This window comes from Quercus lobata, chromosome 2, assembly GCF_001633185.2.
Source record: "Quercus lobata isolate SW786 chromosome 2, ValleyOak3.0 Primary Assembly, whole genome shotgun sequence".
NCBI lineage: Eukaryota > Viridiplantae > Streptophyta > Magnoliopsida > Fagales > Fagaceae > Quercus > Quercus lobata.
In genome coordinates this window covers 9,237,316-9,259,974 of record NC_044905.1, presented here as the reverse complement: position 1 = coordinate 9,259,974, position 22,659 = coordinate 9,237,316, and the positions used below count along the sequence as shown (strand labels likewise).

General features: G+C 32.0%; 3 protein-coding genes across 3 annotated transcripts; all 3 read left to right on the top strand.

The window, feature by feature from the left end:
* The first annotated feature begins 615 nt into the window (after positions 1-615).
* Positions 616-4,517, top strand: LOC115977936 (jasmonate O-methyltransferase-like). Its single transcript, XM_031099970.1, has 4 exons — positions 616-779; positions 1,143-1,547; positions 3,569-3,841; positions 4,052-4,517. The coding sequence occupies exons 1-4, from the start codon at positions 705-707 to the stop codon at positions 4,409-4,411; spliced, it is 1,113 nt and encodes a 370-aa protein (XP_030955830.1). The 5' UTR covers positions 616-704; the 3' UTR covers positions 4,412-4,517.
* Positions 4,518-8,274: 3,757 nt separating this feature from the next.
* Positions 8,275-14,448, top strand: LOC115962071 (abscisic acid 8'-hydroxylase 4). Its single transcript, XM_031080949.1, has 10 exons — positions 8,275-8,413; positions 9,351-9,672; positions 11,149-11,298; positions 12,572-12,755; positions 12,973-13,052; positions 13,243-13,329; positions 13,435-13,513; positions 13,678-13,784; positions 13,947-14,045; positions 14,367-14,448. The coding sequence occupies exons 1-10, from the start codon at positions 8,355-8,357 to the stop codon at positions 14,379-14,381; spliced, it is 1,182 nt and encodes a 393-aa protein (XP_030936809.1). The 5' UTR covers positions 8,275-8,354; the 3' UTR covers positions 14,382-14,448.
* Positions 14,449-17,133: 2,685 nt separating this feature from the next.
* Positions 17,134-22,027, top strand: LOC115974372 (gamma carbonic anhydrase 1, mitochondrial). The gene is made up of 5 exons (XM_031094700.1): positions 17,134-17,416; positions 18,790-18,933; positions 20,347-20,472; positions 20,574-20,725; positions 21,397-22,027. The coding sequence occupies exons 1-5, from the start codon at positions 17,302-17,304 to the stop codon at positions 21,679-21,681; spliced, it is 822 nt and encodes a 273-aa protein (XP_030950560.1). The 5' UTR covers positions 17,134-17,301; the 3' UTR covers positions 21,682-22,027.
* Positions 22,028-22,659: the final 632 nt, after the last annotated feature.

Below are 22,659 nucleotides of genomic sequence, written 5' to 3'. Positions count from 1 at the left end.
TACTTTTTTTTTTTTTTTTTTGTGTGTAATAGGTGAGATAGAGTTAGTATGAGATAGAGTTATTTTCTAATTTAAGTTAGTATGAGATAGAGTTATCTCCATTTGCCATGTTATCTCCTAATTTTTCTTATTTAAGTTAGTATGAGATAGAGTTATCTCCATTTGCCATGTTATCTCCTAATTTTTCTTATTTAAGTTAGTATGAGATAGAGTTATTTTCTACTACCTTATTTAGCATGCCATGGATTTAATTTTTAAACAATTCTATCTAGTTTCAGGCTAATTAAACAAGAAAAGTTAAAAGATAACTTTTGAACTCATTTTAAATTTGTTACTGAATATTAAAAAATGAGATAACTTTTTAGAAAATAAAATGCTATTCCAATAGAGAAGTATTTCTAATTGATTTTGTATTTTTCTTTATAGAAAAGTGTTTCTAACTAATATTAAAGCAAATAAAGAGAATTTTTTTTTTTTTTCCTGTTCAAACATCAAAAGAATCCAGGTTCCCAGATCTCCACGTAGTTATACCGTAACTATACCACCGACAAGAAATTTTTGTCTATATATAGAGTGCTGCAATCTTGGATTCCTCACAACGAAGTTTTGTGTAGCTCCTCTACGAAAAAAATTGGCCATTAACCTGTCTTTGGTTTCAGGGATTATTGTCTGAGATTCACTTGGTTTTGAATTGAAAGAGAGAGATGGAAGTCGTGCAAGTACTTCACATGAACAAGGGAGAAGGCGAAACTAGCTATGCTAAGAACTCAAAAGTTCAGGTTCGGCTAATCGGCTTCCTTTATTTGAATCATTACATATTCAGTATGAATTTGATCTTCAAGTAATTTTTATCTTCCAAAACATGAAAAACAAATAGCAAAACCTTTATCATTCAATTAAAAAAGCATGCATGTTGGAAATATCATGCCCATGTTTTTCACTTCACAATTCACATATTTTAGCTATTTAGATGCAGCTTAAAACTTATTACTATTAGAATACAATTAGAAAATAAAAAGCTTTACATAAGCAAATAAAACTATAAAATTGAAAATCTTTCAATAAGTTTTGTGTACTAACCATAATGGGGGAGACTAATTCATATTCATTATTATTATTATTATTATTTTTTTTTTTTGTAGAGCAAGATAATATCTATCACAAAGACTGTAACCGAGGAAGCCATAATTGAACTATTGTGCAAAAATTTGCCGGAGAGCATGGGCATTGCTGACTTGGGTTGCTCATCGGGACCCAACACCTTAACTGTGATCTCAGAGATAATAGATATCATATATTCCAAATGCAGCAACCTAGGCTGCCCAACTCCAGAACTTAGAATCTGCTTGAATGATCTTTATAGCAACGATTTCAATGATGTATTTGGGTCATTACCAGCTTTTTACAACAAACTGAAGGAAGAGAAGGGTACGGATTTTGGGCAGTGTTTCATTACAGGTGTGCCTGGTTCTTTCTATGGTAGATTGTTTCCGAGAAAAAGCATGCACTTTGTGCACTCTTCTTCCAGCCTCCACTGGCTCTCCCAGGTTTGTATATGTGTTTCCATTATTCTTGTCATCATGTTCATATGTAAGTATACGAAGCAAAAGAAAGGACAACGTTAGGGGTCAATTAACAGGGTTGACACATGAAATATGACCGTGCGTGATTTGCAAGCTGGTTTGCAGCGTTTTACCCCCCCAAAAAAAAACACACACACACACAAATAGTCTCGGAGGTATAAGGCACACCCTTATGTGAGAACCGAAACACTGCTTCAAGACTACATAAAAATTGTCTATATTTTATATAACTAATTAAAAACATGAGTCATTTTTTCAGTTTTAAAACATGGTGCATATGGTATGAATCAAACTTTGTCAAAACTTTAATCCAAACTTTATGATATAGGATAATAGGACCCGCATTAATCGTGAAAATGTTAACAACTCAAGGCTTGTCCTTTTGAGTTTAATGTAAATTAGCATCTATACTTGTTCTAACAATACTTTTTTAGTATATATTTGTTCTAACAACTTGTCTTTTGGAAGTATAATGTAAGAAAGCTATTAATTAAATATTAATTAGAGCTAATTTTGTCTTTGATAATGTAGATAGAATAAGGCTAGGAATACATAATACAAATTTGTCTATCTTATTTTGGGTAGAAAATGAATTTTTGCAACCAAAACTTTACAAATTGATGTGTAATATATTATATAAAAATCTTACAAATTGATGTGTCATAAATCATATAAAAATGTTTAAGATATTTGTTTATTATTTTATTGGAGTGAAACTAATCACACTTATTGTGGTTTGTATGCCCTCTTATAAAATTGGTGGTAACATTTTTTTTTTTGTTTTTTTTGAGAAAGAAATTGGTGGTAACTTTATTATTTTTCATATTGTTATAGAATCATATTATAAATTTTATTACATAAATCTTATAACAAATGTGTTAACTTTTAAAGATGGAATAAAAATGTAGTTAGTATTTTTTTTTTTAAATTATATTGTCAATGTGAGACTAATCTAATTCATGGTGTTGGAAGACTTTTACATTAAAATTGATACTAGTAAGTCTAACATTTTCTTATATTATATTATTCCAGTAAATGTTTTGAGACTTGCCGATTATCTTCTTTTTTTACATGAACCGGCCAATTATCTAAAAAAACTATTTGTGGTTTTAGAACACTCATACCCAATATTAGCTCAAAATGAATCCGGACAATTATTAAATTGGTGATGTTAATTAGTAGCCACAATCTCATTAGTGCATAACGACGAAACTGGACCACAATACCAGACTTCAGGAACGGTTTCACATCAACCAAATGTAAAATTCAAAAGTAGTACGTGAGTATTCAACTGTTCCATTAATTGCACTTGAAAATTGGGGGGGAGGGGGTGTTTGCCTTTACACACAAAGGTTTGGCGCTTTTGATGTTGGATCCTTGTCTGGAATTGTACAATGTTGGATCGGAGGGTTGAACCGTTAATGTCGTTCATGATTATTAAATTTAATTAGTACTTCCACGCTATAATTCATTCAATAATGATTGATGTTCATATCCAGTGCATTTGTAAACTAAACACAATATGATACGGACTGTCCATTGCACAAATGCATTGGATAAAGCTTATAGTTGTAACTGTTGTATCTCTTGTAGCCTAAATTACCTATTATCACAAAAGCTAAAACTATTAAAATATGATAAATTTAATTATTTAACCACATTTTTTTTCAATGAAAGTCTAATAATAGATGGATCATCTACAGTAAAGTTAGAATGGTTATGACAAATGATGATTCCTGTTGGTAAATTATGATTGTTTGTTTGGTTGCGTGCATATATGATAACACATATAATGATTAAAATTAACTTTTGAATAGTTTTTGAATTACAAGGGAAAGTGTGATAATAATTATTTCACATAAAAAAATTTTGAATAGTTTTTGAATTATAAGGGAAGGTTGATAAGTTAAAGAGATTTGTAGTTTAATGATGTTGTCAAGTTCTTTCCAATATGACTCACAAGCAATTGATTGTTTTACGTACAGGTTCCTTCTGGGCTGGACAGCAAGGCTAGCACAGGCATAAACAAGGGGAGGATATACATATCTAAGACCAGCCCACAAAGCGTCTTAGATTCATACATGCTGCAATTCCAGAAGGATTTTTCACTGTTCCTCAAATCACGTTCAAATGAAATAGTACCGGGAGGGTGCATGGTCTTGTCGTTCACAGGCAGGAAATCTATGGACCCTACCTCCATAGAAAGTTGCCATCAATGGGAACTCCTCGCCCAGGCATTGATGAACATGGTCTCAGAGGTATACGTTGTATTGATAATCCACAATAATTTCTCGTAAACTAATAACATAGGAGCAACAATCGGGTCCAATGTACAAGAGCAATAGACCAATTAAGATGCAAACACGTGACAAGAGAATTGGACCTAACGGTCCCATAATATAGAAGTAGTGCATGTATTATTAATAAAACTTTTCTTGTAGGCTAATTATTTCTTTGATTAATTGCAGGGTCTAGTCCCAGAGGAAAAGGTAGACACATTCAATGCACCCTATTATGGTCCATGTGCCGAAGAGCTAGAATTAGAGGTACAAAAAGAAGGATCATTCATTATGGATCGGCTGGAAGCGTTTGAGATTGATTGGGATGGAGGTGTAGACATGCCAAACACAATTAATGGGACACTTTCAAGTGGGCAGCGAGTGGCCAAGGCCATAAGGGCTGTGATTGAGTCAATGCTGGAATCTCATTTTGGAAGAGATATAATGGATGATTTATTTCAGAGGCATGCTGATTTAGTGGACAAGCACTTGGCAAAAACTAGAACCAAGTACACAAACTTGGTCATTCACCTTGTAAGAAAGGGTTGAAAAATGTAAAGGCCTATGGAATCACATTATATCTTATATGTGATTTGGACTTAATGTCCTAAATTAACTAAGTTTTTTTATGTCAACAGTCCGTAGAATAATGAAATTATCTCTATTTGAAATTGATTAATTTTATAGTTAAAATTAAATATAATAAATTTTAAAATGTTCAATTTGCGACAATTTGTACACTATTAGCATATGTACTATTTGTTGTAAAATCAATTAGAAATTGAAGGTCAAAGAAAAGCTCAATCCTCTTTGTTGTTTATTTTATTTATTGAAAATCCTTACCAAAAAAAACCCTTATTCTTCTAGGAATGGATTTTTTTTTTTTTTAAGTATAATATAATTTTGGGTTGAGTAGTGTGGAAAAAGTAAAAATCAATATATTTTCTTAACTTGGATGTTCGATGTAGAGCTGTGAATGAGTTTGGTCAATTAAATTGATGCACCAGAAGTTTATGATTAGTCATTTACATTTATTTTGAATACAAGTTGAGCTTTGAGCCTATCAATAAACAAAATTATATGTTTAACTTAGGTTCATTTTCTTATCAAACAAGCTAACATTGCAACTAGAATTTTTTATTTCTTTACAAATATATGGTATTAATTAGAGAAACTAAATTGTGATTGAAATTAATGATTTTTTTAATGTTAGAAATTAATGATTTAAGTTAATTAGAAAGATGATTTCCGTTTATAAACTTATAAAATTTAAATTCAACAATCTTGTATTTTTAAATATTATACATAATTTTTACTACAATAAATTATAAATAATAATCTGATATCTTATGAATTTATTTAAAAAATTTATACAATCCAATATCAGGTTTATATAAATATATCTTTATACATACATATATAACATATAATAATATATGTATATGTACTTAATTTGAAACTTATACTAACGAGCTTATTTATAAACACATTATTATCTTTAAGATTGACTCGTTTAATAATTGAGTCAATAAACTTGAGTGTAAGTTTAATTAATTTACAAATAAATAATTTTTTTTCCAAACTGAGTCCGAGATGTTTAAAAACAACTCAGTTTATTTATAGTCATAGTTGTACGATTTGTTATCAACCCTAAAGACAACACCATTTGTACACTGCACCATATCAAAAGCAGAACGAAAGTAGCACCATATATCTACTATCACGAGATGGTATTTCATATATCTGCTCCATTGCTTTATCACAATACACAAGTGAGTGCCTTTTTTTTTTTGGAGGGGGGGGGGGGGGGTTGTATTTTGTGGAGTAGAATAGTAAAATGTGACCCATCTCCTTCTTCCTAACATCCACTGCTTTGACATTTCATTATCATGCGCCCAATGGCAGTGTATGATTAGATAACAAAGTGCTGCTTCAATTCTTTTGCTTCACGAATATCCTTGCCTTTGCTTTTAAGCAGCACCTAATACCTATTCTTTGGAGCTTGTGAGTATTAACTTTTAGTGACTGTGTGAAGGTGTTCAGCAACAAGGAATTTTCTTTTTCTCATTTTCAATTAGGGATAATTTGGAAAAAAGAAGTTAGCAAATACTGATGATCCCTTGAAACATTAGTGTAAGAGGTGTCCCGTTTAACAGTAAATCACTTGCAACCACCCATTTTTCTGAGTACCTATAACCACTCATCTATATTAACATAATTCTCTATTTGAATTTCATCTTTTTGCATACTAAAATATCTTCACACAAATTCTTAAACTCTTTAAAATACCTCTATTTTTTAGTTAAATAATTTTAAAATTTTAAACACAAACCAGCTAAAAGAATATTTTACTATTTTTTTTTAAAGTTTCTAAGTTTTAAGCTTTCAAACTTTTATCAAATCTCACATAGAGAAAAATTCTAAAAATTATAACACTATCTTTATCTCATTTCTAAACATTAATTCACTAAATCCAAAATAAATAAATAAACACCTGTGATGAATCTAGTTTCTCTATAAAAGAAAGAAATACTATTTGGACAAGGGGCTCTCTCTCTCTCAGGAAGTACAGCTCCCTTCACTCATCCAACTCTCTTTCACTCTCTAAACATATTGTTCTCTCATGTTGTCTCACTAACTTAGCTATTGAAGCCTCAACGGTTAAGTCCGCGGTCACAGCTTGGTTTAAGGAAGAACTTACAATCATTTATTGCAATGTCAATCTTCGTTTGTGCAGGACTTCGGTAGCGTCTAGCTTCAGCAGATCTTCCTTCATTTATACAAATCTAATTATAAAAAAGATCAATTCCAATTTGGACCCACTAATTAAAATTAGTAATGTGTAGAACAATTTATTACGCACAAGCGGAATCATTGAAGAAATTGTGGAAGACATGATCAAAACTATCTTTATCAGCTTTCGTGAGGAGACAACATTGTACATTCTTTTGAAAAAAAAAGGTGACATAATGTGCAAGAATGCTAGTAATTTCGAATCTTTACTAAAATCCTTGAACAATTCTTTATTTCAACGTTGAACAGATCATATGTAATTTCTTTATTTCAAGATAAAGGATGGATTGTGCTTGGCCAAAATAGATCATTGTATAGTATTTTACATAATGTCATACTCTTTCTGCAGATGCTAAAGAAGCTACCTTTATTCTCTGATGTATTTCAAGGTTTGTAACAGTTTTATTCTGGACTTCCTAAAAGATTTAACTTTCTTGTCAGATATGGTTAAATGAATAGTGAAACAAAATATTGAAATGGCTTTTCTTTTTCTTTTCTTTTTTGATTGTGTCGTACAAACTCTTTTTTGATGGGAAAAAAAGAAAGAAAGAAAGAATATGTCGTACAAACTCTTTGTGCCTTTTTTTTTTTTTTTTTTTTTTTGGCTGAGATACTCTTTGTGCCTTTGAAGTTTGAAGCCAACATAAATTGATAAATTGATTAAGATAAGCACTCATATGGACAAAAGTGGCTATAAAGCAGATTATTTATTGCTTTGTTTAGAAGCTTGAGCAAATGGAGATTGGGAATTTGGGATCCTATGGGCTTTTGATAATTGTTTTTTTATTACAACAATTGGTTTTTTGATATAAGTGGAGGATCGAATTCTAAATCAAAAAATTCTACTACTAACTAATTGAAACTTACGAATCTTAAATTTATAAAATAGACATATTTGTAGATATGTCGATCCTCCAAAATATATAAAAAGGTGACATTGCCAAATTTTAAAATGAAGTGTCTAAGTACCATCACATGTTAGATGGTAATATTTAGGGCAGAAGAGAAAGCCCAAGATGGCAACGCAGAGATTGGAAATTGGACCATCTTGGTTACAAAAAATAGCCCAGCGGGCCAACTTTTTTTTTTGAGAATGAGCCCAGCGGGCCAACTTTTTTTTTTGAGAATGAGCCCAGCGGGCCAACTTGTTGGCTGAAAAATCTCAGTTTCTTGGTACATAAATATAACTATAGGCCTCTTTTTCGAATTAATCTCTAAAGTACTATTTCATTTAAGGCCTAAGCTCTCTTATTATGTCCGTTCATTTACACCCCACCAGCTTCAAAGTGGAAACCTCATATTTCAGAAATCACTTAATAGCCTGTCGGCCAAAACTTGATTTGAAACATATATCATCTTCTCTGCCGTACACGTGTCTATATTACGTTACTGATGTGAATTCCCTGTCTATAATATGTGCTTATTTAACGAAATAATTTAATGGGAATACCATATATATGATGGTGTTTGATAATTCACTCAACATAGCAGAACCAAAATGCTTCCCTTACCCCTATTGCCTCATGAACAGCCTTGCACTTGTTTATTTTGTTGTTTCACTTTGCTTTCTTTAGGTGCCTTGATATATTTGATATGTCAACTAGTGAAGATATTTTTGTGCCATGGTCATCAGGATTCAACAGCTAGTATTCCTCCAGGGACTGGTGGATTGCCTTTGATTGGAGAAACCTTACAGTTCATGGCTTCCATCAATAGTGGCAAAGGCTTCTATGACTTTGTAAGAGTTCGTCGTCTCCGGTAAGATCAACCTCTTTCTATTTTCTGTCTCTCTCTCTCTAGCACTACTAACCGCAAAAGTATATGGGTCCCATGTATTGTGAGAGGGTGGGTGCATACACCTGAAACATGATATTCGACCCTCTCCTACTAACTTAATTAACTCTTTCTTCTAGTTGTTATGTACTTTAGTCCCATATAAGTGTGACTGTCAGTCACTTTCCATTGATGCCTAATTTGATAGGTCATATAAGCTAAAAGTATTGTAACTTTTTTCCGACAAATACATTTAGGATTTAAATTCTCCCTCTCCCATTTATCAAATTATAAAATAAAATAAAATAAATAAATAAATAAAAAAGAAAAAAAAAAGGGGGGGCTATCTAAAAGTGACATAGCACCACTCTCTCTTAGAAGTCTTAATGTTTGTTTAGGAACAACTTATTTAGATTTTTTTGCTAAAAGTGTGCTAAAATATATTTATATTTTGAAAATGTGAGAAAAAATGAAGTGTTAAAAAACTATACATAAAAGATAAATGTTAAACTTATAAACTCTAGTCAAACAGACACTAAAACTTAGAGTACGAAATTAAAAATCCTAGAAGTCACATGCACTTCTACTACCGGAAAGAGGAGACTTTGTATCCTACCATTCCAATGATAATATTTAATAAAATGTTGTGGCTTTTGCAATAGTTAGAGCTGGCTGTCCACACATAAACTCGCAAACCTTTGTATTTCAAAACGTAACTTTCTTCCAAAGCACTTTTCCATTATGTTACCATACTCCCATTTTAAAATTCCAACTTAAAGAAGCGTGTTTTGACTCCTTAAAGTGGAACCAAATGCGCACTTATAAGAGCCTATTGACACTTACAAAGTTGTGAAATAACTTTTAGAAAAGTATTGTGTATTTCTTGAGACATGGTCAAGATTTTTCCTTCTCAAACACACAGGTATGGGAACTGCTTTAGAACCAAGCTCTTTGGGGAGACACATGTTTTTGTTTCGAGCACAGAGTCAGCAAAGGCAATCCTAAACAATGAATTGGGAAAATTCACAAAGAAATACATAAGGTCAATTGCGGAACTAGTGGGAGATCAAAGCCTTCTATGTGCATCTCACCAACAACACAAGATGATCCGTGGCCATCTTGCCAATTTGTTCTCCACCACTTCTATATCAATGTTTATCAAAATGGTAGATGAACTCATGGTGGAAACTCTTAGTGGCTGGGAACATGGAAGCACTGTGGTCATACTCGATGAAGCACTTAAGGTATTTGACACCCCAAAAAAAAAAATTTGCACTTGGAGGTTGATTAAGTGGAGAAAATAATTATTCAGGAAAAAAAGGATAAATTAATTGATCCATGTTTAACACCCCCACATACAAATGATTCTCTCTCACATTATATGGGTCCTCATGTGAATTTTTAGAAATGCAATACTACATACAGTAATTTTAACTTTTTACAACAAAATTTCACAAATGTTCTTTCTCAAGAAAACAAAAAACAAAACAAATCACAATTGTTGAGGTGATGTTATTATTGATTCCCAAATGAGCTCATCACCGACACTGTTTTATTATCTATTATTAACAACTTGTTGTTGAATTTTGTGAGTTGGATGAAATAATTATATTTTATTAACACTTATTTATTATCTATAGACTATAATTAACAACTCGTCACGTTATATAATTGTGAAATTTGTTGCTATTATGTTGTATCTCTATCCTTTGTTTAATTATGCCAGCTCGACAAGATAATTGTATTTTGTTGTCGGCCCATGTTTCCTTATGTCTCTGGCCCACTTATTGGACTTCCAACTAGAGCCCATAGTGCACCAAAAGGAAACTGGAGTCCTTAGAGGACCCTTTCCCTTGAGTAAGGCCTTAGGTCCACAAGCCACTGGCTCTTTAATTATAGCTTGTCGAAATAGAAGATATAACATATAATGTAAACATCAATGGGGTCCTATCAGCTACTCAGCCCAGGCCCAATAATAAACTTATAGACAAGCTTGAGCTGAGTCTGATAGGCCGAGCTTCCGGATATCCCATTAATAACTCATGTCAAATGACTCAAACCGCGTTTATTGTTTACACTTCTGATAAAAATTAAAATTAAAAAAAAAAAAAAAAAAAAGATCTTTGCTTACACTTTTGGAGTTCATTGAAAAAAAAATGAAATGTAATGGATGAATCATGAAAGTATAAAATGGAATGAATCTCTAGTGTGTTTGGAAGTTTATAGTTTACTGGTTATATAATAAGTGCCTATTTGGGATTGGATTATAAGTCAATTTATTGCTTATTTTTTTATCTTATTTGTAAGTTTCATTTGAATTACCTATTTATTTTATTTAATTTTTGTTTATTCTTTCTAATATTTGCGAGTCTCACATAAATCTTTTACTTATTTTATTTAACTTTTACTTTTTAACTACAATACTGTCATTAAATAGTCTTTAGTAAAAAACAAGATAAACTATTTTTAAATGGAATTGATGAAATATTTCTTAAAATTTTTTTTCCCATTCTATTCCATTCCAATATGATGAATTTAATTTTACATAATTGGACACTCTCCACCAACCCCAAAAACCTCGTTGCTCAAGTAGGTGAACCACGATTTCCATATTTTCAAAGTAGATTTCCATATTGGCAATGGAAGCCAGAATTTGTTAGATTTTTACCTAGTGATTCAATGTTTAATGCATACTGATTTTGGAATTATATTTGGTCCAGATAACTTGCAAAGCAATGTGCAAAATGCTGATGAGTTTAGAGAGCGGGCATGAACTAGAGATGTTGCAGAATGAGGTCGCTCAAGTTTGTGAAGCAATGCTTGCATTTCCTTTGAGGTTACCTTGGACAAGATTCTATAAAGGCCTTCAGGTAAAAGTTCCTCCAAAGCCCATCAATCAGAAAAAATGGGTCTCCTAGTTATTTGACAAATATTGCCTTGTTGACCATTTTATCAACGAAAAATGGTCACAATAAATTATACAACTTTTGCTATAATTTACGCACATGGTGAGTTGTAAATCGTGGCCAAAATTGTGTATTTTATTATAGTAAAAAATTTCAACCCGAATAGAGATTTGATGGTGGGCCACAAGTCCACAATAGACTTTTCTTTTTCTTTTCTTTTTTTCTCCAAAAAAGAAAGGAAAATTAAATAATTTCAACCATTGTCAAAACGAAGCTAAATACGTTATAAATTTCAGGTCACTGAGTTGTTGGTTCATCCCAATTACTAGTTGAACTGTAAATTAAATTAAAAATTAAGAATACAATATTAAAAAAGGTTGATAAAAATTTTACATATGAATTTTGAAAATGAAAAATAATTATATAAAATATTTTCAATGAAAGATATAAGCGTACAATGACAATATTAATTATTGAGCCCATTGTGCTAGATAAACACAAATAGAGCATTTTTTATTTTTTGATCTACAAAAGTGTTAATCATCAAATCCTTAACACTATAGAAATGTATGTAGTGAATGTTCAAACAAATGCATTCATTATAACCCATAAAGAATATTAAGGTTAGCTTATTACAAAAATAAATCAAAAGATACAATTAATAGAAAATTCAGGTGTATATATATAAAGAAAGCCAATAGAAATAGAAACTAAAAGAATTCATTCAGAGAAATTTTGATTAAAAATGAAATGAAAATAATTTAGAAAATTTGTAGTTTTTTCTCTTTCACAATTTCATATATAGATTAAGAATTAAGAGATACAGTCATAGAAATAGCAGCAAACACATCATGTAAGACATTCTATTTTTTTTGTTTCTATCTTAATATATATTTTTTCTTTTCAGAAGACTACAATTACAAACTATTTATAAAATAATCATCTTAAAAATTAGGTACATAAATAGTTTAAATTACATGAAAAAAAAAAAAAAAAAAAAAAAAAAAAAAAAAAACTTGATTCTACAAAAACAGTCAGATTGAACAAGTTAACAAGAATCCAGTAAGTTTGACTAGATTTAGAAAGATTACATGCTAAAATGATCTACTAAAAGGCTTAAAGAAGTCCAAGCACTGGTTCATGATTCACCAGTTCGACTGTCCTAGGATGTCCAATTCAATTACTATGATTTCAACAACTTGTTTTATGAAATTGTTTTGCTTTATTGACAATTCAGGCCAGAAAAAGAATAATTAGCATTCTGGAGAAGGAAATTAGTGAAAGAAGAAGAGGCATACAAACTTTTCACGAAGATTTTCTACAACATATGTTGAGCGAGAATGATAAAGCATCTAGTGATGAATCTCCTAGGCTAACAGATGCAGAGATTATAGATAACATCTTAACCATGATAATTGCAGGTTAGAAAAAGTTGCTATACATATATTGTACTTCAAAATGTGGATAAGAATTTCCCATTTTATTTCTCAATCCTAAATGCCATTAGCATTCTTTCAATTTCTTTAGAAATGTCACTGCCTTATAAGTTCATGGTAAAAATTCTTGAAAATTTTGCCATGAACATAATTTTCCTGAATGCAACAACAAGTGCAGTCACATTTGGAAGAAAATGTGCAGGTCAGGATACAACAGCAAGTGCAATCACATGGATGATCAAATTCCTGGATGAAAACCAAGATGTCCTTGAAAAACTCAGAGTAAGTGAAAACAATTGTAGGTGAAGGGTGAGTTTTTGAGTTCAATTAAACCCCATGTAATGTAACTTACCAAAAAAAAATTGTGGGTGAATACACTTGTACTAGTAACACAGAGGGCTGTTCATATCCATCTATGATTTTTTTTTTCCCTTTTTGACTCTGCTGATTGCTAACTTGTTGGTTGGTACAGAATGAACAACAGCATTTAGCAAAGAAAGCTTCACCAAAGTCGTGTCTTACATTAGAGGATCTTAGTGAGATGCCCTATGCTTCTAAGGTAATTATTTCAGTTTCAGTTTATGATGTTTAGTTAAACAATTGTTTTCATGATCCACCACTAAAGTTGAAATGAAAGTAATTAATCAACAAAAATCATTGACAGGTAGTAAAAGAATCCTTAAGAATGGCTTCCGTAGTACCATGGTTCCCAAGACAAGCACTCCAAGATTGTGAGATTGAAGGTTTGTTTTTTAAAACCTAATAGATCGTATATTTCCTGCAGAACACTATTATTAATGTTAAATATTTTTATCTTCTTATGTTTATTATACAACTCTTAGTACAAATTTGGTGCAATACACTTTGCTGCAACTGTTTATTTCATGCAATGTATTGATCATCGTAGGATTTAAGATCAAGAGAGGGTGGAACATAAACATTGATGCTAGATCAATACACCTTGATCCTATGGTGTACAATGACCCCAATAAATTTAGTCCACAAAGGTTTGATGTAAGTTTCTGTGTGGCAAAATCAATCTTTTTCTCAATCTTTTCCATTAGAGTAAAAAGAGGATTAAGAATTTTTCAAAATGCAATGTTATAAAGAAGACACAATTTTATGAAGTGTTTTTTTCTCTTTTGCTATTCAACAGGACGAGTCAAAACCATACAGGTTCTTAGCTTTTGGAATGGGAGGGAGGACTTGTCTGGGGATGAACATGGCCAAAGCGATGATGCTAGTCTTCCTCCACCGTTTAATCACCACATACAGGTGATTTTCCTTTTATTATCAAACCAGTTTGTACCCCTTGATTGAAAGCTAAAATTATTATAATTTTATCGTAAGTGGTTTACAACTGATATGACAATTTTATAATAAAAAGTTTATATACTGATAATTAGTGTTGGTTTCACAATATTATAAACTTAAATAAAATTATTTTTTATGATTAGTAATTTAGTAATACATCTATTTACGAGATTTTATACAATAAAATTTATAATCCCTAATATCACTCTTAATTGTATGGTTGCTCTAGAAACAAAACTATGATAGTTACAACTGTCAGGTGGTGAATTTGAACATTTTCAGGTGGAAGGTGACTGATTCTGACTCAAGCACTGAGAAGTGGGCGCTCTTTTCAAAATTAAGAAGTGGTTGCCCAGTGCATGTGACTCGCATCCCAAATGATGCATATTGTCATTGATGATTATGTAAAGGGTATAATTCACACAAATTTCTTATTGTATATTGTCCATACACATCACATATTTCACGTTTTAAATATGTACATCAATAAAAAATAAAAATTAGTAGATGTCACATGTGAAATTATGGATGTTGTATATACGGAGTGTACATGAAAAAGTGTGAAAATACAATTACCCATTTCTCCACGAGTACTAAGAGAATTACCTAAATCTCTATAAGACTACAAAAATGGCTTTGTTTATATAGATATTAGATTAGTGGTTAATTAAGACTGTTTTCATAGATTGGTGGTTAGTTTGGTAATTAAGTATCTTTTCTTTTTACTAAGTGGAAATTGAACGACATGGTTGTATGTCAAAGTGTTGTATTATGTATGTATAAGACGTCACATATATTTTTATAATGTAAATAATTAAAATAAAAATGTTTGATATTTAAGGGTAAGGTTATCTATCAGTCATCTTTTTCAGATCCTATAAAATGTGAGAACTTTGTGTATTAATAAGACCCTTTTTAAAAAATAAAAAAAATAAAAAAATAAGACCCTTTTTAAAAAACAAAAAATTTTATTTGCGGAATAATGTACAATGGCCTTCATTAGAGAAGGACCTTCAAAATATTATGGACTGCAAAGAAATTTCAAACATTATCATGTAGTGTCTACAAGTTCTTCGCTTTTTTTTTTTTTTTTAATTTGGCACATATAAGCATAAAAGCAATTCCCAATTCACAGATTGGTGGTTGTCCAATTGCCACAGTTTTTCTTTTCTGTTTTTTTAACCAACAAAAAATCTTCCCACTAATTCTCAAAAAAAAAAAAAAAAAAAAAAAAAAAAAAAAATCTTCCCACTTGCCCACAGTGAGCAGTCCTCCCTATTAGATGGTCGCTACAAGCATATGTAGCATGGTTACTTATATGCTATAGTGGACCTCTCCTTTATTTCCAAAAAAAAAAATGCAGGTCTTAATATGCATGAATATATCCTTTCAAAAAAAATATATATATATATATATTTATATGCATGTATATATATGTTTTCAATGTACAAATCTAAATAGTAAATACAATCGCTCACAACACCTAACGCAAGTTAGCAATCAACTTGTGTTATCTTGTAGGTTTTAGTTAACTTAACTGGTAAAGTCTATTGTTATTGAATGAGAGATTTGAGGTTCGATCAGCACTTACATCAAAACCAATTAGTGTCTTAATCTAATGATAAAGAACAATTCAAGAGCAGACGTTATAAGTTTAAACTCTATTTCAAATTTATATATATATATATATATATCAAGAGAGAGAAAGAGAGATGATTGGATTCAAGTTACACCTGGTGTAACTTTAAGTAATATTACACCACTCATTAACTTATTATTAAATTCATATTTTGAAAATTCAATCGTTGAATTACATATTCTATATATTCTTAACATGCATGCCAATTTTCATGTCAATCAGATGTAATTTACTATTCGATTCATAAACTCATCTTTTATGCATTATTTAAAACTACAAAAACTTGAATTTAAACAATTGATTAATGACATAGCTATTGACATTTGATCACCTTGAAATTATGTAAGAATGGAGAATATACAAAAATAATATAATCTAACGGTAAATTTGTCAAAATTCGCATCTAATTAAAAAATATTGGGTGGTATAACATTACTTAAAGTTACACTTAGATGTAACTTTAACCCAACTCATGTATATATATATATACACACACTTGCTATCCCCAAGCATTTAAGAAATCCCATATCTGAATACTCTAGACTACATGATCATGAAAGAAATCGTACACATACTCATTTCCAAAATATAAACAAAATCTCTATTGAGCTGGAGGAAAATAAATTGGTGTATTCATCTTCTCACTCTAAAAGTACCAACGTTTCATGAATGCCAAAGAATACTACATCTCATATCTACTTGATATCCAACAGCTAGAAGTGATCGTTTATGGTTTCTCAAAAAAAAAAAAAAAAAAAAGTGATCGTTTATGTGAGTGAGTAAACCTAAGCTTGACAACGTACCTTTGCACTATGGCTCCTAGCCACATGGTGTGTGTACTATCGAGTTGTTCGCTAACATTGAACAATTGGGTTTAAATTTTCACTTTAATACAAGCTTAAGCAGGTAGAAATGTACTAGCAAATAAAAAGTTTATCGAACTAAATTATAATACCCTTAAATCACAAAGGGATAAATAATTTATCCAAAAAATGTAAAATTTATTAATTTGAATAAGTTCCTAATAATTTCATTTTAATCCAAAACTTAAGAATCAAATGTAGCAATTAAAAATTAAGTTATTCTAGGATTATAAACTTAGCCACACTATTTTTTATAACTATCTTACGTGGTAAATTATAACTAATTGTCAATAACTTTCACATAAACTTATTAATTTTTATCCATCACTCACACTCAGTCACGTAAAATAATTGTGGCAAAGTTGTGGCTAATTTTTGTTAAAAGTTTTTGACTAAAAAATTGTGATTGGGGGATAAATTTAAACTGTGTTGCTCGTAAAAAGATATCTAAAATACTGGAACGACAACGTTTTTCTTGTTCCGAATTACCTGGGGGACCATTTAAAAAATGAAAAAACCAAAATTGCCCTGCCTCCCAAGTCCTCCGGATATTCTACCCTACGACTGTGCTGTGTGCTACAGTATCATTTCCTCTCTCCCCAATCACACACACACACACACACACACACACACACACACACAGCTGAAACCTTAACCTTATAAAGGCCCCAAAACCCAGTGAGTTCAACCTCTCAGTCACTGAAAAGGCCGAGACATGGGGACCCTGGGCAAAGCCATATACACCGTCGGATTCTGGATTCGCGAGACCGGCCAAGCCATTGATCGTCTCGGCTCTCGCCTCCAAGGCAACTACTACTTCCAAGAGCAACGTAATTTTTTTTTTTTTTTTTATATATGCCCTAACCGCTTCCAAGATCTCCTCTCATTTCTTTCATTTTCATTATTTTCTCTCTCTTTAATTAGATCGCATTTCTCTCTCATAAATTGACTATTTCCCAGCTTAGATCACTGTGGGTTTGAGTTTTAGCTTTTGATTGGATTTGGCTGCTGTATAAATTGTGTTACATGGTAATATTTGAAATTTATGATCTTTCAATTAGGTGTGTGAGCTATATTGTGTGGTTCAAATCTTAAGGGAGTGATTTTTTTTTTTTTTAATAACCAAATTAACGCTTTGGATTCACTGTGTGTACGAATGTGCATTTATTTCACGCATATAAATACGGATTGATGTGATATTTGTAATTGGGGGTTTACATTTTCATAACAAGTTATGGAACTTTCGAATTTTCATTCAAATAATATGTAGAGATGAATTTCAAAGAGCTATCATTATTTGAATTTCTTGGCATGTGCATGCCTTGGAAGTTGGAACGAATGATCTTAGATTGATCGATGCTTAGGCGCTAGGAAGCACATACACTTCATTTGGGGTGCCGTACCGGTGTCATGCCAGTGTCATACCCGCCGTGTCTTACTATAATTTTTTAGAAATTGCTCATGTCATACCTGTGTCCGTATCCATGCTTCCTAGCTTAGGCGTGACAGTGACCTCTGGCTGAACTGGCACTTTGTCCCCCTATAAGTTCTAGGTGGAGGATGAGGTCTTGGGTTCACAACCATTGGGTGCATGTGTAACTTACAATTAATAATAGAGAAAAAGATGATGCTACGTGTGTTCAAATTAAGAGGAGCCGTGTTGAGAATACTTATGGATTTTTTTTTTTTTTTTTAAATTATTGAAGGAACTTAGAGATCTCAATGTCCTTGAAATCTGATTCCATCAAAATTCTGCAGCTAAGCGTGTTTATTTATTAAAAAAAAAAATTCCTTGAAATAGAATTGTCAATTAGGCTTTGATTTAAGTAGTGAAGGGGTGTGGTGGCTTAAGTCCTCAGTTCCAATCTAATCAACCTGGAGGAGGGTGAGGTCGTGGGTTCAAACCCCATTGGGTGTGTTTGTAACTTACCAATAATCAAAAAAAATTTAAATTAGTTGAAGCATGTTATTATAACACAGGTGATCACTTGTGTTCTTGTGTGCTTTAAAGTTGCATAGGGTGATTGCTGTTTTCATTTGCATTGCAGAGATTTGTGCACATGCGTTGTACCAGTTTGCTCTCCATTGATATTTTAATTTTACATGTTTTATGTCACAGCTTTGATGTGAGCTACATATTTGCTGTACTGGTTTTGCTTGCTTTCTACCATACAACAAATTATTGACTATAAATTTTCGGTAGTGTCTAGGCATCGAACTCTGATGAACATATTTGATAAAGCACCTGTGGTTGATAAGGATGCATTTGTGGCCCCAAGTGCCTCTGTCATTGGGGATGTTCAAGTGGGAAGAGGATCGTCTATTTGGTATGGATGTGTCTTGAGAGGTAAGACCCTTTATGCATGAATTTTGTTATGTCTGCAAAATCTTAAACTATGACTTTGACCTTTCATTCTTTTAATCTTTTATAATAATAAAAAAGATACATTTTTATGCTGTTTTTTTTTTTAATTTTTTTTTTATTTTATTACTGAGATAATACATTTAAGTTTGATGACACACTTTTCTTGAATCTCTCTCCCTTTTTTTCTTTTTCTTATTTTGGGCGGGGGGCTTCAATTTAATTGTTTGAATGGAAGGATGACATGTTTGATTAATATAAAGCATCACGCAAGTATGAGGCACCTCATTATTATTCAAATGATAGTGGAAATATTATGTGCATATAATTAGAGCTATTGTATATGAATAGATTGGGCTTGGTCTTGTTTATTTATATTTTACGAGTCAGCCCAACTTTAGACTCAACTGTTAAATGAGCCAAACTAAAATATGATAACATGTTCATCAACAAGGTTGTGGGTATGAGGCTCGATTGGAGTATAAGTATGTATGTAAGATTAGATTGTGTTAGTTTTTAAATAGGTTTATAATAATAATTAAAAAAAAGTTGTACCCATTGCACAAGGCTCGTACTTTTGTGGAGTCTAGGAGAGGTCATATAATAAATTACTTTGTAATTTATTGATAAAATAAGTTTATAAGGTATTGAATTATTTTGTGTAAGTTATTGATAATATAATTAGTCATTTTCCTAGTAAAAATTACATATAATTTTTCAAAATACAAGGTTGATGAATGTAATTTTATTAGTTCTTAAAAATCATTTTATCAAATTAACTCAGATAATATTATATTACTTATAATTTAGTTATTAATTATTAGCTTGGATTTGTTAAGGGGTAAAATTTTTTAGCTTAGTAATAAGTTTGAGCTTGGCTCATGTTCGAAATAAAATTAAATAAACCAATCCTGAACCTTTAATACTTGGTTCGGCTTGACTCAGATTGTTTATAGCACTATGCATATTGCCACCTAGTATGACAAAGTGTAACTTCTTTTTGCTACTTAATTGTTCTGCAAACAATATTTTATTTTCGAGAAATATTACAACCTCATTGCCTATCTGGTTGGGCTTGGTTAGCTTTCAAATATGTACTATATGTTGTCCTAATGTTTTGTATGGTGAGTACATCCATTAGAATAAGTTGTGGACAAGTTCATAATCAGATTATCTACCTGTTCAGTATTAGATGGAATTATCTGGATGTTTTTAGTCTTATTGTAAAGTTATCTCTCCTTATCAACGTTGAGGGCTGTCCAAATCAGCAGCCTTCCTCCACTTCCCCAAACCCAATGGATTGGAAGATGCAAGTTTCTTCTTGAAGGCTCATTCTTTTAGCTGGATGTGACTGCAGTTATTTCTAAATTGATCCTGTGAAAATATTTTGTTGCATAGGTGATGTGAACAGCATCAGTGTTGGATCTGGAACTAACATACAAGATAACTCCCTTGTGCATGTGGCAAAGTCTAACCTAAGTGGGAAGGTCCTCCCTACTATTATTGGAGACAATGTTACTGTAGGTGAGTGGTATGCGGGCCATGATATGCATGATTTGAAAATTATTTAACTGGATTTTGTTTGCATTCTTTTCTGGGTTAACTTGGAAATTTGAACTGGGCAGGTCATAGTGCTGTTTTACATGGCTGTACCGTTGAGGATGAGGCCTTTGTTGGCATGGGAGCAACACTCCTTGATGGTGTCTTTGTAGAGAAAAATGCTATGGTTGCTGCTGGAGCCCTTGTGAGACAGAATACAAGGATCCCTGCTGGCGAGGTATGTTTGCAGATACTCTATCCTGTGAGTCTATCAATTTATTTGAAAGGGAGTTTTTCTGTCCTATGCAAGCATACATGAAGTAACTGAGAAGTATTTAAAAATTTAATGCTGAAGTGTCAAAAATGGTCCCATTCTTGATCAATTGTAAAAGAATAAATAGGATGGTGAGTCCATGCTTAGACTGTTCAGAATGTAACAGCAACTAATCAGTAAATTTTTGAATGATGAGCAGGTATGGTCTTTTTACTAGCAAATGACTATGGAATAATAACCCAAATAATATTATAGTTTTAATATTCAAAATCACAGCAATGGTGTGAGAATGTAAAAATACAGGGGATTCTCGAGGTTTCTTAGAGTTTTATGAACTTCTGTTATGTAAGGGTTCTTAATCCTTTAATTTCTTTTGTTGCTCTCTCTCTCTCTCTCTCGGTCTCTCACTCTCACAGAGAGATGAGAGAGAGACTTCTGTCTTGTGCCTTCAGTCCCAAAATTCTTCCTTAAGGATTCCCTAGTTGGGATGTTGGATTTGATATATAACACTGTAAGGCCAATTTAGTCCATTCTGATGTGTGAACAGCTCTCAAATGTTAGATTAGGAACCGATGCTTAGCTTTGACAGATGATTAGTGAATGCTTATTTGATATATATAAAATACAAATCACAGGTATGGGGAGGCAATCCAGCAAAGTTCCTGAGAAAGCTCACTGATGAAGAGATAGCCTTCATTTCCCAGTCAGCCACCAATTATACAAACCTTGCACAGGTCCATGCAGCTGAGAATGCAAAGCCTTTTGATGAGATCGAGCTTGAGAAGCTTCTCCGCAAGAAGTTTGCTCGTCGGGATGAGGACTATGACTCTATGCTGGGTGTTGTTCGTGAAACTCCCCCTGAACTTATTCTCCCAGATAATATCCTACCAGATAAGGCACCAAAACCTTCGCAAAATTGAGATTTTAGTAAGTTTTTCTTCAGTTCAGATATTGAAATTCAACATCAAGGAACATCTGTTGTTATGAGAAAATACCTGGAAAAGAGATTAATTTCTTTCCCAATAATACCAGACACATCTTAGGGTAGAATTATGGCTCTAGTCCTCCTGCAGATTTTTGGAATCTCTATTTTCTGTTTCTAGTGATACTGATACCATAAGCAGCAAGTATGTTGATGCTTTGTTTTCCTTGTGTTTAAGGTACCTGTTTTTGAGTTGATTTATTGGATCTGTAGTTATAAATGTCCAATCATTCTAGAACATGATGTGAGAATATTTTCTCCTTGCAGTCAACATATTTTTGCCAGTACTCTTTTGATAGTAGTCATAATTTTCAATTACATGCAGCCTTAGCATTGGTTGTTACCCTGAGTAGTTTTCCAAGTGCGGGCTTGCAGACTCTAATTATAAGTAATGCTAGATTGTGTTTTGAAAGGCTAAATTATATACAGTTAAAGTAGAGAGTGGTTCAAACTTTGCCAATCATAATGAATGGTTAGGTTTTGGGGACTAATCTTTAGTTTGATTGTCTGAAAAGATGAATCCATATTCTGCTTAAGATGGAGAAGCAGCGAAGTGGGTTTACAGTAGGTCTTAGGTTTGAATTTTTAACTTACAAAAAAGAATAGTTTGAATAGATGAACATTAGATACTGTCAAATTGACTTATCAAAAAAAAATGTCAAATTGGAAATGGGTTACGTATAGAACAATTGAGTAAAGGTGAGTAAACTATTCTAGGGATGACAAAAACATCTTTGGTGACAATTGTAGCCTTATTTTGTTGTCTGATAGAAATGGGAAGAATGAAATGATGAGACAGAATGATGGTCTTTTCTTATCTATGTGAAGTTTAAGATTTTGAAACTGGATTAGGCTCAGGAGTCGGCTGAAAGAAACATTCTGTTTGTTACCTCAAATTTTTCCGGAATACATCTAA